At 31.4% G+C, this 17807-nt stretch overlaps 1 protein-coding gene across 1 annotated transcript in view; it reads left to right on the top strand.

Moving 5' to 3' along the window:
- Positions 1 to 5836, top strand: part of Caf1-55 (chromatin assembly factor 1 p55 subunit) — a 45307-nt gene extending 39471 nt beyond the window's left edge. The window contains exons 12-13 of the mRNA XM_035366847.2: positions 4082 to 4192; positions 5570 to 5836. Of these exons, the coding sequence (XP_035222738.1) occupies positions 4082 to 4192; positions 5570 to 5638 (180 nt within the window). The 3' untranslated portion in view covers positions 5639 to 5836. The remainder of the gene's footprint in view (positions 1 to 4081; positions 4193 to 5569) is intronic.
- Positions 5837 to 17807: the final 11971 nt, after the last annotated feature.

The following is a 17807-nucleotide window of genomic DNA, read 5'->3' as shown; positions in this document are numbered from 1 at the left end:
GCATTGGTGTACTCTGTACGCCGGCTCCTCCATTGCAGGGCTAATGAGAAGCATAAGAAACCTGAACAAAACCTTTGGTGCATTGTTAAAATCTGAATCCTTTCATGTTATATATATATATATATATATATATATATATATATATATATATGAAGTATCTGATAAAACAAAAATTAAGGTATTTTTTAAAAATATTTTTATTATTTATTTATCTGGTAGTCGTATCTGATCATGTAAATTTTAAATATGATATTGCCTTTCATCTGAAAGAGAAAATATTAAATGACTGAAAAGCAGAAGTGGTGGAAAGGACTTTATTTAAAAAAAATTGAATTTTTGCAAGATGTCATTAAATTATAAGTTTGAATAGATCAGGAATTTTCCTAGAAAAATTTTAATGTGAGCTGCAAAATAATTAATTTGCTTTAAGCAAAAATGGAAAACTTAACAGTCAACAGAAGGATTTTGACTAAAAATATGTAGAAGAATCATCAATCAGGCTTCTGAAAATCAGGCTTGTTTTCTCTTTCAGTATTCTAATTCTCAGTGTGAATGTGAAATATTTCATATAATTTATAGATCAAATTTAGAATTTGTATATATATGTTACGGTGAAACACCGAAATCTAGAGAATGTCGACTTTCACCAGTGAATGTCAACATTCACATAGTCGCTTGGTGTATGTCCGAAATATTTTCCAAATACTCTTATTTCTGACTTAACCGGTGAATGTCGACATTCATCATGTACTAATGGTGAATGTTGAACATATAAGAATATTATATTTCCTTCTCCGTAATTCATTCGCGAAAAAACACACTTGAGACTCAGAATAAAAACTTAAAACACACAGTACATTCAAAGTGAGAAAGGAAAATAATAGAAGTTATAAACTTACCAAATTATGTGATTCAAATAACGAGTAAACGGGCAGCCAATGGCCTAGGAACAGCCCCGAGTATCGAGAGACTCGTTTGCGCATGTGCAGTGCATGTGGAACTAAAAAAAAAATACCTTACCATTCTTGTATTGGTTTAATCCTAGTATACGGTACACACAGGATTTGGGACATTATGGTGTTGGAGACAATTTTCGAAATAGTGCCATGCCGTAGCGTATACTAGGATTTTATCGCAAAATCTTTTAAATTTCTTTTTCTTTTTAATAAATGTTTTATTTGTTGTTTTGTAGTAAAATAAAAAAAGTAGTATTCAATCATCTAGGTTAACCATTTAATATATTTGTATTCGCCAAAATAATCGCTGATTATTGTGATTCAATTTTTAAGTAATTAACTTTATTTTAATGTTATTTGTATCATTCTTCTCTAATAAATAAATAAATTCCTTAAGTAATAAATAAATTTATTTATTAGTTAATAATACTTTCAAATTTCAGGAAATTTTCTCTGGCGTAATCCTGAAATTAATTCTAGCAGTATGATGACATGCTATCATGAAATTTAATGCACATATTTTTTGCTTATGTATGCTGCTAAATAAATATAAAATACCTGAATTTATTTTAAAATTTTATTAAATAGATTTCTTTCGTTTAGCTGCAAAATGTCTAAAAAAAAAGGGGGGGGCATTTTTTAATCCAGATCGGGCAGATTCTAATCTCAATCTTTAGTGCAGAAAACAATTCCTATTATAATAACAATGTTTTGGGGATTATATATATATATATATATATATAAGTTATATGCAATTGGCAAATTTTTGTGTTTTTAAGTGGTGCCATAATTACCTCTCAGCACAGCCAATGTGCACTATGTGGACAGACTGGAATTTAAACCCTGGAAAAGTGGGGGAATTTTATTCTTCTCTTTGAGTGGCAACCCTGCTGGCAGTGCAGCAAATTTCCTATACTGGTTTATGAATTCTGGTTTATTTGTGATGGCAATGTTATTAACATCTACTTGTCTTAGGAGGGATGCCTTGATGGATAACTTTCTTAGTGAAACTGGTTTGCATGTGCTACATATGTGAGTTAATGGTTGATAACTCTTGACTGATGATAATTATAAAAAGATAAATTAAAAAAATCATTGCAGGACTATTATTAGTAATAAATATGAAGATCTATTGTAGCATGTCTCAAATTTGCTAAATGTGATTTAAGTTTGAAGATTCCCATGTCCGAATTATAAATGTTCAGCATTATGTGTGACAACCAGTGGGGAATATCCGTTCTTAATGAAATCTTCTATTTTCATCAATAAATATGGAACCATAGTTGATGGTTCCAGGAAATATGAACTTGGCAATTAGATAAATATATATTTTACATAAGAGAGAGCTGATCATATATATAATACAGTCAAAAGTCGTGAATCCTGACTCGTCGGGACGTCGGCGATTCTGGATTATCGATTTTTCCAGATTATAGATCATCAGGTTAAATCTGGTAAGATGGCATGCAGAAATTATGAAATTAAAAATATGAAACCATAATTTCTGAAATAAAGAACAATTATGATCTAAATGGTATCAAAATTTCCAAAAAAAAAAAAAAAGAAAAAGCTTAATATTTATTTGTTTACTTTATTAAGCATTTCTTTCAATGTAAGTTGTTTAAGTTGCTTCGTTTTTTATGTGATAATACATTCTCTTTAATTCTATAAACGGACATAATTTCTTGTTCAGTTACAAAGTTCCGCTGTTCAAGTCTTATAATTGCTGTGTCGAGAATACAGACTAATTTGTCAATCGAAATTTTTTCGTTTTCAATAACCTCTGTCACTTTCTTCGCTATCGGAAGCGAATTATAATGACGAGGAATTTGATTTAAATCATATCAAACACGGAGTACATCGAGATGAAATACTACATTTAGTAAGGAATTATAAGCCAAATAAAATAAAAACATCTGCCCTGAAGATAAAGATAGTGCTGACAGATCAACTTCCAATTCATTGTGCGCTGCGGTGTTAAAGATAAACAAAGTTTAGATAAACAAACGTTAAAGTTTAGATAAACAAAGGATATGCCTTTATCCATTTTTTGCAGTAATTCCACTTTTTGTTTAATGGACTTCGAAACATACTTTCGCTTTGTAGATCCTTTACATATTAGTAAATATACATCAGAAATTCTATTTGACATAATCGAAAGTTCATTACTTTCATAAAATTGCTCTAACAGTCTGCAAAAAATAATAAGCCAAATCTAATTCGAAGATTAAGGAACAATGCAATCTGCAACATTAACTGAATTAGGTAATTTTAGCTTAGCTTATACCATCTGTTCTACATTAAACACGCATTCCTAAACATGTTTTGCGCATGCGCACACGCATATACGCAGCTGTAAAGGTCAATGCGACGCATGCGCAGAAAGTTTGTAGCTTTGAGGTTCCGGATTATGGGTGTCCGAATTAACGACTTTTGACTGTACTGCAGGGGGACAGTACTTGAACAATACAAAATAATAATTTATTTCAAAACAGTCCCAGAAGCTACTGGTGGTGGTTCTTTCAACTTCGTAACAAAACTAAAATTTGGTTCTAAAGAAGAGGAGCGTTCTGTAACAGAGATACAAATCATTCATTTGCACGGTTTTTCAATAGTAATAAAGTCTGCTTTAACCTGTGTGTACATTTTGATATCTATGTTTCTGAGGTAATTGTGGCTGCTGAAATGGGTATGTTCATTCAAACCTTAGAAGGCATATGAGGAAAGCATTTAATGCTGCTTTGTATGTTCCTGAGGTTTTCCATAGCTATGCATTTCAGTGATCGTAAGAAAAGTTCGATAGTATAATAAAACATAAGCCTGCAGAAATGCTTGGAAAGTACTGTTGTGCTGTTATTTTTCATATTTGCTACTCAGTATTTCAGATGTGTATAATATGAATGAAGAAGCAGGGATTATAGAATTAAAATTGTATTTTAAACTGATTTATGTTTTATATTTATTATTAAAATACTTTCCCATTTTGTGTGCTTGTAAGAATTTATTTTAGTAAAACTTTGTGTTTTATTTTAAATAATCTTTTATGTATACTTAGTGCTTTAATTAACTTACCTGCATTACCATTTAACACATTTAGATTAACTTTTTTTTTTCTCCCGTAATAGTTTATTCATGGTGGTCATACAGCTAAGATATCAGATTTCTCATGGAATCCAAATGAGCCATGGGTTATATGTTCTGTTTCAGAGGATAATATAATGCAAGTATGGCAAATGGTAAGTGGAACTTTTTTTGTAAAATCTAATATTATAATAATTTGTCACACTTTTTGAGAATTATTACATTGAAAACCCATCAGTTTTTTTTTTTTTTAGTTCTGTCAAGTATGTTAAAGAGATCTGCATGTATTTTCACATTTATAATTTTCAATGCGTGCAGAGCATATAACCATGTCATTTTATAACAGTCTTTATTAAATTTGTTGTCTCATCGTATTTTATCCAAAAAATATTTTTGATAAATAATAAAAAAAAAAAAATTATTTTATTATAACAGTTGAAAATAGTTGAAGGTTAAATTATATTTGTGATAATCATTTCAGAATCTACAGTTTAATTTCTGTTAAGTGGCTGGTCATGAAAAAAATTGTGACCTGCTCTCTGCATTTTTATCTCATCTTGTTATTTCTTATCCATTGATAACTCTTTAGCTTTAATTTTCCATTTACTTTTACAATCAACCGCATTGGTGCGAGTGACCCACTCTAATGAATAATGTAAATCTAATAATATTTTTAGTTTGTTTCTTATATGCTTAGGTATGTAGTAGACAGCGTATTGTAAAGGATATATGCTACTGATTGATTATTCAAGGCAAAAGACATGCTTTTGATGGAAAATTTTTAAACTTCTTAAAACAAAAAGTGTTAAATTGAAATTGCATTTTCTCAGTTATATGTTTTCAGATTATGTTAAGTAACTAGAATTCTTATAACTGACTAGACCAGATGAAGTATTTAAAATTTGTTGTTGCTGAAGTAATTCAGCTTTGTTTACTTAATTATTGAAATTTCAAGATATAAAAAGTATTGTTAATATGCATGCGCCCACCAGCGGCCGAGCGGTAAAGTCGCTGAACACTGGTAGTTCAGTCCGAGGTTCGAATCCTGCAAACGGGCTGGCTGCGTGGGCGTTTTCATTGTTTTCCCCATGTGTAATGTGTATACGAGCCAGTTTCCCTTAGAAAGTCCTCCACAAAGGCATCCCACCCCTTAGGCAGATAGCCCTCGTGTGCTTTGCCATAACTCAGCATACCAACCTAATATGCGTGCATATAACTGATAATGTTATGATAAAAAGTATTGTTAATATGCATGCATATAACTGAAAATGTTATGCTCTATTTAATTCTTACATTTTCTTACATGTGTTATATTAATTTATATACACCTTTCATTTGTGCTTCTTAATAACTGAGTGTTCCATTATTTTGTTTTATTATACTTCTAATTTGGTTTATTAAATGATGTAGTGTATTTTTTATTGTCACTTTCTCATGATTGAATGTAGTATAAGTCTGAGTAATATTACTTTCTGCATATATATATATATATATATATATATATATTTATATATATTGTTTTCTCCCCTCAGGCTGAAAATATATATAATGATGAAGAGCCAGAGACTCTTACTACAGATTTAGAACCTTCAACAACATGAGCAATTTTATGTTAAAATAAACCAGTGCTTCAGTTAATGGTATTTTAAAGTAATCTACTTCATTTTAGAATGCATCGTCATCCTTTTTCTGATTGAACTGATTTCTCATTCATTCTTGCTAAATAGTGCAGTTTGATTGCACTTTGTACCTATCATGTATACAGTTTTGATAATAAAGTTTCTCTAATTTTAAATGTTTTTTAATAACTGCATTCATTTCTCATATACACGAAATTCTGCCTTTTTTAATTGTTTAATTTTATAAAAAATTCTGAGTTATATATGGGGTTTTTGTTAGTTAGATTATAACAGAAACTGAATTTATTCATATAGGTAGCAAATTTTAATAAATAACTGTATAACTGCAATTTAAAGTGGAATCTTTTTATGATTATGAAAATTGGCAACACCATAAGTGATTGAATGGAAATCAAATCTGTTACTTATACTTTGAAAACTAATGCTGCTTCATGATTCGTACACGAAATTCTGCCTTTTTTAATTGTTTAATTTTATAAAAAATTCTGAGTTATATATGGGGTTTTTTGTTAGTTAGATTATAACAGAAACTGAATTTATTCATATAGGTAGTAAATTTTAATAAATAACTGTATGATGGATTGTATAACTGCAATGTAAAGTGGAATCTTTTTATGATTATGAAAACTGGCAACACCATAAGTGATTGCATGGAAATCAAATCTGTTACTTATACTTTGAAAACTAATGCTGCTTCATGATTCGTATCATATGAGAGAAAAATAATTTATACTAATTTGTTTTAGTGTGGATGTATTGCTTACACTATAAAAACTTTATGAAAATTAGAGTACAAAAAATTTTTATCATAAAGTATTAAAAACTGCAACTTGTGATTCTGTACTAATATATAATGTATCGAATATGTTTTATTAATACTTACAAGTCTTAAAAATAGTTGTAGAGCATACTTGTTAAGTGATAATAATATTTATTATCACATATTATCATCATTATTTATATCATAACTTTCATTTAACTCTTTTTCCTCCTTTTAATTATAATACAAAATTCGAGATTCGAACTTATTGGGACTTCCGCAATTCCGGATTTGGGATCTTTCCAAATATTAGATCATCAGTTTAAATCTAGGAAGATGGTATGTAGAAATTATAAAATTAAAAATATGAAATCATGATTTATGATCTAAAGTGTATCAAAATTTCAATCAATCAGCAATATGCCGCTTTAACAGTTCACTACGTTCCTCGACATTTACTTTAGCCAAAAAGAGTGAAAAACCCTACAACTTTATAAAACATTTCTTTCAATGTAAGTTGTTCGAGTTATTTCATTTTTTGTGCTAATACCTTTTTTCTTTAATTCTATACACAGACATAATTTTTTTTCAGTTACAAAGTTCCATTGTTTGAGTCCTGTAATTGCTGTGTCAAAAATTCTGACTAACTTCTCAGTCAAAAAATTTAGTTTTCAATAACCTCTCTGTCACTTTCTTCATTATCGGTAAAGGTATTTTCTGGATCTAGAACCGTACTACAGATTTCACCATCCGTTAATTGAATAATTATTGCGTCATTGTCATCACAATGAAAAGCTTCTGTTATATCGTCTTCATTTATTACCACTTCTCCACATTTCTTTACAAATTCATTTAATGGAAAATTTCACCTCTTTTATATATATATATCTTAAAACCTTGAAATTCGTGCCTATCATCCTCAGGATCATGAAATACGGTAGCTGGCCATAAATTATGCCAAGCATTTTTCAAAGTATCTGCAAACACATCCCCCATGATCTTTTGTTACTCCACTCAGCATTTTATGCTAAAATATTTCAAACATTCTTGACTAGTCTTGCCATCATTCAAGAAATTTAACATGGATTTAAATTTGCATTTTAGCGCTCACGCTATTCCGATATCCACAGTCTGAATGATGGATGTACAATTTGGAGGAAAGAATAATATGGATATATTATCTTTCACTAAGACATTAAGCAAAGTATGAGCTGAACAGTTGTGTACAGTCATGACAGTTTTTGCATCATCAAGTAAACCAACCGAATTCAAATGTTGTTAAGCCTCGGGTATGAAATGATTTTCAAACCAGTCATTCATTAATGCTTGTGTCATGCATGCATGCTCTTTTATTTGCACGATATATAACGGGGAAAGTCTGCACTCCTTTAAATGTTCGAGGTCGTGTATTTTTTCTGATTACGAAAAGTTTACACTGGTGCGTGCCTGCAGCATTTGCGCATTAGTTAGTCTCCCTTTGGAATATATCTGAAATAGAAAATCAGATGAAAGATGAAGATTTGGTAATAGGGGCTGCAACTAAAAAAGTTAGTGGAAGACTATTCAGAGGCAGACAAAAGTTTTATGCCCAAGTTAGAAGCTACTTCTACTGAGTATGTGATTACATGCAACATTAATTTCCAATCAACGATGAAGTTGTAGATGTTTCTGCAACTTCATCGTTGATTGGATATATGCTAAAGTTGCAGATGCTTCTGCTGTAGCAAATGCATCCTTTTCAGATATAAGATATATTTTTAAATTTCCAGTTTTACTTCATGTAGTCATGAAAAATGATGATATTGACATTGCAGCGGATAAATTTCAGTCAGAATTTTGCAGCTTACAGTTAGAAAACTTGGATAAAAACCAGCTAGAATTGACACCCAGTGGAGTTTAATTGGAAAACTGAAAGGTGCTGATGGAATTTTAAAATATATTGAGCTGTCTTGAATAATATTGGCCATTCTGACAATTTTCCCAAAGTAATGCAGAGTGCGAGAGGATTTTCAGTATTGCAAAAGACTAAATTTAGATATAACATTAGTAAGGAGACATTAGAAAAATTTATTAGCAAAAGCAGGTCTATGTGGCAATTGCTATGAAGAAAATTATAAAGTTTCTTTCTTAATGAAAGCAAAATCTGCCACTATTCATAGCATTTGTTTAAAAACTGATTAAAGTATTATTTTTTGGTTAAAAGATGCAAATTAAAAAAAGTAAGAGTAAGTATTTTTGTACTGTTTGCATTTAAGAATTAGTAATTGAACTTTCAGATATTAATTAGTAACTGTTTAAAATTAATTCATTATTAAAAAATCTGATGTGTACACCACATGACTTCCTTGTACGGAATATTAAATTATACAGATTTTTTCTTGCATTTCATTTAAACTTGTTAGATTGAATTAAACCTACTTCGCTGACAGTGCATAAACCACAATAGAATAAATGCATTCTTTAAAATTCACTTTGTTTACTATAGCGACACTCTAGCGCTAGGTTTACTTAACAGTATTATATTTCGTTCATATTATAACTCAGAATGCACAAAATTTATATCATTTAAAGAATTATCTAATCGTTGCCACATGTTCTATTCAAATGCCATAACAAAGCTAGAACTATGTATAAAAGAAAGTGAGCAAACAAAACAAAAAAACAGTTTTTCACAGACGATTAAGTATTTCTCATTCAATTAATTCAGTTTTCACTTCGCAACAAGGCCAAAAATACATAAAAACTCAAAATATCTCTATTAAAAATTACGAAGTAAATCTTAAACACTTATTTCCTCGAAAAAATTCCAGAAAGGTATAAACATGATTTAAATAATAAACGAAGGCGTTATCTTTGTTGTTGCGAAGCTAAGGTTCTCTAGATTGGCAACAAATCCGCTACTCAGCTGTTTCAAATGTAAACAAGAGCAATGGCCGCCATCAAATTAGGCTTAGCTGCACTTAAACAATTTTAAAATTGTTGATAATTCTAAAAATATTGCATACAGATTTACTAAAGGCATAAAACCCTTAACCGGAAGATAAAAACAACATAATTCAATCATTTTTAAAGCAAAAATTGTACAATTTACAAACATATAAGAGTAAAGAAACTGCGATCACTGAGCCGGGTAACAGTGGATATATTTATATATATATTTATGTACTTTTGGTGCGGCCGATTGAAACCAAAATACGAGGTGCACATCTACATGTTATAGTAGTCTTATATACAAAATTTCAACGTTCTGAGGCTACTCGTTTTTGAGTTATGCGAGATACGCACGTACATACATGCGTTCTGAGGCTACTCGTTTTTGAGTTATGCGAGATACGCACGCACGTACATACGTTCGAACAGACGCCACGAAAAATTCTCTTCAGAATTCATTTTAAAGCAGTTTTTTTGGAGGAAAAGAGTCTTTTATTCTGTCCTTACGTACAGATATCACGCAAAAACATGGTTAAATTGCATTCGAAAGCGGTCAAAGTGGATATTTTCGTTGAAATATGCTGCCTGAAGCTTTTCGCAATTACAATACTTCCTTTTTACTTTGTACGAGGAAGTAAAAATATATTTTTATCAAAGTCTTCATCGTTTGGAAAAATCTGATTTTTGAGTGTGTCATAGGTTGGCAAGTCTGCTTTGATTAAAATATACAGAATATATATTAGGTAGGATTCAAAAGTTCCCAGACTGTGGCTATAACATAAAAAATATTATAAATTGAATTGCAGAAACACATCCTCCTTCGAAATAAGACCCTTGTGCAACAACTTCTTTTTTTGCCAGCTCTTGTAATATTTATCAAAGCATGTCTGGAATCCAGTTTTGGCCATGTCCTTTAATTCAGCCTGCGATGCACATTTAACTTCATCTGAAGATTGAAATCGACGACCCTGCCGATGAATGTTTAGGAAATAGGAAGAAATCACAGGGTAGATCAGATGAATAAGGAGGATGAGGCAAAACAGTTTTTTGTTTTCGCAAGAAAGTCATCGACAAGTAGGAATCGGTGAGCCGGAGCGTTGTCATGCAACAGCACCCATGACTGCTCAGCCCACATTTTTGGTCTCTTCTGAATTGACTCATGCAAATGATGCAGAATTTCGACATAGATTTCTTTGTTCGCAGTGCATCCTTTAGGGATAAATTCCAGATACACAATGCCCTGGATATCGAAGAATAGCTCTAGCATGACATTTCAGCGATCTTGGCAGAATTTCTGCTTCCATGGAGATTTCCACGTTGCCAATGCTTGCTTGGTTTGAGGGTCATACAAAAAACACCATTTTCTCATCTCCAGTAACAATTCTGCCAAAAAGGGAAGGATCTTTGACAACAGCCGAGATTAAGTCTCCCACCATTTCCATTCGAATTCTCTTTTGCTCTACATTTAACATGCGGGGAACAATGTGTTGACACACCCTATGCATGTTAAAATCTTTAGTCAGTATCCGCTGGCATGTGGCCACATGCCATTTGGCAAATTGTTTGCTGCCTGTTCACATGTACTGCCGCAGACAGCTTTCTGATGTTTTCATCGGTGCGTGAAGTCACGAGACTTCGTCTTCGGCATTCCCTGCGATCTCTGAAACGACGATGCTATTCAAAAGCTTGCGTTCTCGATAATGTTTCACTTCTGTACACATGCTTCAACATTTCAAAAGTGTCCGTAGCATTCTTTCCCAAACAAACGCAAAATTTGATATTGATTCTCTGCTCAACTGATGCCATTTCTTTCTATCGCTGGTTATTAAATGCACCTACCTACAAAAAATATTTTTGAGAGCTGATTCCATACAGAGAAAAAGGTACACAAGTTTCTAAGCTTTGTCCAAACAAAACAACTGATATCAAGGATTTTTTTTTATACTTATTCTGAGCAGAGAAATATATATATATATATATATATATATAAATTAAATTTAGGCAAAGCTCGTAAGCATATGTAATTTATTTAGCATTATTTTCAATTAAACTGTTTTAGGGATTTGTAAATTTATGCATATAAACCAAAAATATGCACACCTAAAATTTTTGTGCAAAATCTCAAAAGTTTCTTATGCAGGACTGCATTTACTGTTAAATGATTAGACATAAATAAAATAAGACAAATCAATTTTTGAGTTTTAAAAATGATACATTTTTAGCAAAAATAGAAAAACTTAAAATCCTATACTAACATTATATTAAATGTCTTTTAGAGGTTCAGAAGGAAAAAAAAAAAAAAAAAGTCCATAATGTTGTAGCAATGGAGGAAAAGATTTTCAAAATTACATGATTAAACAATCAACTGAGCTGCAAGGCAAATGGATCTAGGGAAAAAAAGAATTTCATTAGATATAAAAATTTCAGATTAAGGGCTTCTATAAATAAGAATATAAGATTCATATTTTATTTTAATGTTTTTTAACATATCTTAGAAACTTATATTCTCAGGTATAAACTTATGTATAATTGCCCTTGGGAAAATATATGTTTTTCCCAGACATTTAAATGAATGTCTTGCTAATTTAACTGTAAAAAGATAACTTTTTCTCCCCTTCATTGACACTCTTTTCCTGTAAGAATGATGTAAAAAGTACGTTGTAGGATTGAAAAGTTCCTGGACTGAATCTATAACATAAAAATATTTTGCAGTAGTGCGACTATGAGAACGTTTTTGTGTTACTACATTCTCCCTCTTTTCTAAAAGTGGTTTGTCGCAAATAACGTGGTTGAAAGCTCGTGGCGACAGTATTTTTTGTAGGCAGGTGCATTTAATAACCAGCGATAGAAAGAAATGGCGTCAGTTGAGCAGAGAATCAATATTGAATTTTTCGTTTGCTTGGGAAAGAATGCTACGGATGCCTGAATTGTTGAAGCATGTGTACGGGAGTGAAACATTATCAAATTTGTCACAAATTGGTGTTATATGGTTTTTGAAGTGGTCGAGACAAGTTATGAAGTTTTACATGTTTAATGTACTCCCATTTCTTCTTTTAACCCTTTGTGATGCACTATACTTTAAAGTCGTAATTTCAACAAAGAAAGTTGTATGCAGTCTATCTAGACCTAAAGGAGTATACAGGTAAAATTTTGTATAAATTGCACTTACCGTTTTAATTATGTGTGTGTTCCATGAGGTGAAACACTGCGCCGCCAGAGATTTTAAAAGTGCGACTAAGCGAGCATTGCAGTGAAGCATGGAAATGAGTAGAAGCGTTTTCATAGTAATGAAAAAACACTGCATTATGGCTGTATAGATGGTTTTCTGGATATACACAACATTCTTGAAGAAGTATGGATAAATGAGATAAATATATGTATATACACAAGTCTTTATACAAATATATTTACAAATTTTTCGATTTCTTAGCTTTGTGAAATTGTTCAAAGCATGTCGAACCTTTTTGATAGAAGCACAAACCAACTTTGCAGGTTTTGAACACAAAACTTATTTTGTGCGTTTTCTTGTTCCGTGCAACAATATGTTTAGAATTCCAAAGAGGGGCCTGGGTAAGATGAATCATCAACCTTCTCATCAAATAAATGAGTTTCATCCGACATATCACAATAGGATTACACGAAAGGTTCAGGAGTATATATCTCAGAATCGCTGCTATCTTCATGCTCTGATTCAGAATAAGAGGGTATTTCATGAAGCACTTTTAGCGCTTCGGAAAGAGTTAGATCTCTCTACACCATTTATGAAAAATTAACTACAATTAATGATAAATAAAGTAAAGAAAAATAAGCTATAAGATATACATACACACAAAAAAAAATAATTTATACAATTATTGAAAATAAACGGGAATGAGACTAAAAAGCGACAGCAAAAAATTCGCCCAGCTCTAAGTAAAGATGACTCGAGCTACTGATCAAAATCCCGCCTGAAAACTGCTCACAAATATTTCAAGATGACCATATTAGGGCTTTCTTAGCACAAACCACACCTCACCCCCAAAACAACGGAAATAGAAAACATATACAACACATGTTTTCTCCTAAGACAGATGTTGTGATGCGTAATAGCATGAGATCGCTAAAGGCGCAGTGTTCCTGCTAATGGAACACCCTGTTTTATTCAATGATTCTGTGCATGCTTTTTGTATGAAAAATGTAAAAATATATATAACAAATAATATAGACTACAGTCATCAAAATTATACAAAAATTGTTTTTCAAACAAATTTTTTTGTATCGCCAAAAAATATAGAAAATTACTAGAAAATAAGTGGATTTTAATAACACATCATAAATGAAAATTCTGGGCCTCCTTGTGATATGCTGCCATCGACTATTTAAAAAGAGAAGTTCGAAGTATATTATAAAGGCATTTTTATCCATTTATGGTTGAATTTAACAGTTTCAGAAGCGATTCCAATTGGGTGTTCCATGTAGTGGAACATTGAGCAACAAAGGGTTAAGAAAATACTTAAATATGCGTACTGAACAAAAAATATCAGAAGTTCTTTCTGTATAGGTTTCTATGCAAGTTCACGTATATGTGCATACTAAAATAGCACTGCAAATAAAAGGCTTTATCCATAAAAAGTAAAAAAGTGGGTACCTCCAATTTAGATAAGTACACATATTAAAAAAAAAAAAAAAAAAGTGGATGTTAAATGTTTTACGTAGGTAGTACTTATTTATTATCCTAAAAGTTCTGAAAATGAGTAAATCATCAACTAACTAAACATGTTCTAAAATATCTTCATATTCAAAAATTTTCTAACAAGTAATCTTGTATAACAGTTTAATCAATATAAATCTGCAAATTTACTTCTTAAAGCACTGTCCAGACAGTAGAGTGGTTAGGGAAGCTTACTGCAGTACCAAAGGAACCGGAGAACCTACTGCAGTACCGGAGGAGACAATGGATGTTTGTAAATGCATGGGAACACTCTAAATATAGGGTGAGCCAAAAAGTCCTCTTGCGTGGTTTGGTGATAGGGGAGAAAGGTGGAAGACCCTCGGACTACCCTGCAGTGTGCTCTTCCTCAAAATTGGGTAGAAGCCCAACCTCCTTGAGGCTCTGGCAACCATTCTTCCATGAAATACATAGACAAGACAACAACAACTTGTTAGGAAACTGATGGTTGTGGAGAAACAAGCTAAGTTAAATGGGATGATAATGAAATATCATTTTGAAAGGTTGACTTTATAAACTGATATATATATATATATCTCATTGAATAGATAAAAAGATGAATACCTGGTATAAGGTATGAAGTATTACTACATCCATCCATTCATTCAATACAAACATAAAATGAGAAGTGGTGTAAAAAATAGCATTTAATATGAGGGAGTGATTCTCAGTGATATGGGCATTTAGACAGGATATAATTTAAAGATGCATGATGAATCACATTCTTGTTGCATCTGCACATATAATTTTTCAAGACTTGTAAGTTACATGTACCTTCACCTTAAGTTGAATATTAGATGCAAACATACAGAATTTATGATTGTATTTTCCACAATTTTTTAATTCAAGCTTATGTGCCTTTAAAAATAAATTTCACTTCTTTTAGCTATTTCTTCATATGAAAATGAAAACATGTAGTAAAAAAACAGGCAAAATCATCCAGTTTAACATCAGTTTAATGAATATCACTTGAATTCAATATAAAATTTAAGCTTTGCCGATATTTAAGTTAGAGACGAATTTAAAGAACTGGATATAAATCAGCTGTTTTCAGTACAGAGGAAGCAAAAAGTGTCAAAAAATGCTGTCATAGCTGGTCTACATGTATTGTATGAGGTAGGCTTCTAAATAGTGACTGCAGTTTGTAATGTAGTATTGTCCTCTAGTGTGTTCAGGAGTGGAAAATACAATTGAAAGATCTAGCAAGATAGGTTTTCTGGAATCAGAACTAATGGTCACCCATATCATTACTCTAGTTATAGGAATATAGCCTATGAGTCACAGGTGAATAAAACTCTGAATTGATGGTATATAATTAAGAATTGATGCTGACTGGGGTCTCGAAATTCTATTTTTGGTTTGTTTGCATTTTTATAGGGGGAAGGGGCTGTCACATTGCCATAAAATTTTAATACCACTGGCCTCATTTCACAATCTGAAACATATCATTACATCAGTCTGGGATGTTTTATTTTGATTCATCTTATCATTTGCAGTCTTAAGGGACTTGTGATTTACTCAAGAAGATAATGCCACAATATTCCTGCTTTCAGTGCTTATTTTCTGTGCATCACAGATAGGCTTAATAATGGATCCGTACCACTGCACGATGGATACTCGTACACTAATGTTTATTGCTACAAGACATTGCCTGAAATGCATCTCTTTATAAGCTGTGGGGCAATAACAGGTGGGCTTAAACAATGGATCCGTGTCATTCCATGATGTATGTCCATATATTGATGCCTCTTATTACACGCTTGTACAATAACAGGTGCCAAAACTTTGCTTATGATGCATGGTTTTATTTGCGAATATCGGTGTATTTATATTGAAAGTAGCACACTCTTTCTTTTTGACAAGCTATATACCCACCATTAAGATTTCATTAAAATGTGGCCAATGTCGACATTGGGCTGTTGTTGGTGGCCTAGAATCCACTGTTGTAACCCTAGACTTGATAAAAGTATCAACTTTGTTCTCACTATCTTTGCTGCAGTGTTTTACTTCCTTTTGTATAAATCATGAAGCTACTATGCCATGTGCTTTTGTAACTTCCTTAGATAATGTGGTATGGTCAACATTTTGTGCTCCTCTGACATTGTTTTCTGTGTGCTTTACTATCACAGTCTAGCAGGTGCAGTGATTCCCAAAGTTCAAGTCATAATCCAGCAATGGGCTGCAAATGTTTTGAAATATTTTACTGTGTGCAATTAGAATATTTGCATGCAATTAATAATTACATGTATTAATTCATTATTAGTTCATTAATAAATTTTCTTTTCTCCCCCCTCCCCCAGAGTAATTGCATGCATGTGAATTATGATGTTAAAAATTTTGAGAACTGCTGTAGTGTGAACAACAGAAAAAATAGTGAAAAGACTCCTTCTTCAAAAACTTCAGACTCCAAAGTTTGGAAGGGGAAAAAAAAAAAAAAAAAAAAAAAAAAGGATTTATAAAAGATTTGATAATTTACCACAATTAATAAAAGATTATGAACCTGAAAGTATTATAATGCCATTGAGTTAGGATTATTTTCTTACTTATCTTCATCCAAAACAAAAGTGCAAAACTTTTATATGTGTCATAAAGAAAAGCAAATTTCAACTAACTGTTTTATAAAATGTTGATGTAACTGTTTTATGTGATTTAACAGTATTTGTGCCATTTGTTCCCAAAAGATCTGTAACTTGAAAGAGGTCAAGAACCTGCCTACCATGTATCATAACTGCGAACTCTCCCGGTTTTACTGGAAGACTCTCACTTCTACCAGAAGACTCCTGCTTTTTTACCGGTGTTGCTGGAATCCTATATTTTTCATCACATCTCCCAGTTTAAAATTTTTTTTAGCCCTTACTAAGGAAAATATTTTCCCAGCAATAAATGAAATTTAAATACGGCACATTCAATTCCTTCACCTCTAATGATTTTCAGAATAATTTTCTTATTAAATTTTATTTCATCTAAATTGTATTTTTCCTTATTAAATTTTTCATTTGATCCACATTGTCTTAATCTAGTGTAGTTATTTGTAGATTTTTACATGAAGATTCAAGCAATGGTTAATAAATTATTAATATTTGCATTTAACTTTATCTACTTCTATATATGGTGCAATACTATGTACACATTAATTATTAATTTTATTTCCATCACATTTAAATGTTCTTTGATAAATAAAAGCTTTCCTTCACTTCTTGGGGTTTTTTCAGTGTAAAATTGTAAGGAAAATGAAATTATCCAAACAACATAAAATTTAGAATATCCAATTTTATATTTTACAAATAGTTCAATAACCTGAACCATAAAGTGAATTAAAGTTGGTTTGGAGTTCGAAATGGTGTCGCCGTGTACCCAGTTTTCTCGCAAAAATCTTCAATTCTTAAGGTTGGCAGCTATGATGTACTCTGGAAATATACAAGGTGATTCAAGATAAACCAAATCGAAAGCAAATGAAAAAAAAAAAAAAAACTGTATTGTAATATTAAATCAGATGGAAGACAAGATCAATGTATGCCACAGCTCATTGCATGCATTTGGAAATAGTATTGTTTGTTGGTATGTCAAAAACACTAATGCTTTTCAGTTTCTCTTCTCTCATGTCTGGTTTGGTTTATCTCAAGCCACCTTGTATAACTACACCCTTATCAATAGCATTGATAAAACATTGCATTATGTAATCAGATAGGATATAGCTTATTACATATGTTACCTAAGTTACAAAGAATTTT

Source organism: Stegodyphus dumicola, chromosome 2 (genome assembly GCF_044657685.1).
Source record: "Stegodyphus dumicola isolate Sdum_Otavi_A_Nest chromosome 2, ASM4465768v1".
In the NCBI taxonomy this organism is placed as follows: Eukaryota; Metazoa; Arthropoda; class Arachnida; order Araneae; family Eresidae; genus Stegodyphus; species Stegodyphus dumicola.
The sequence above is the reverse complement of the archived record's forward strand: the minus strand, read 5'-3'. Positions and strand labels throughout refer to the sequence as shown.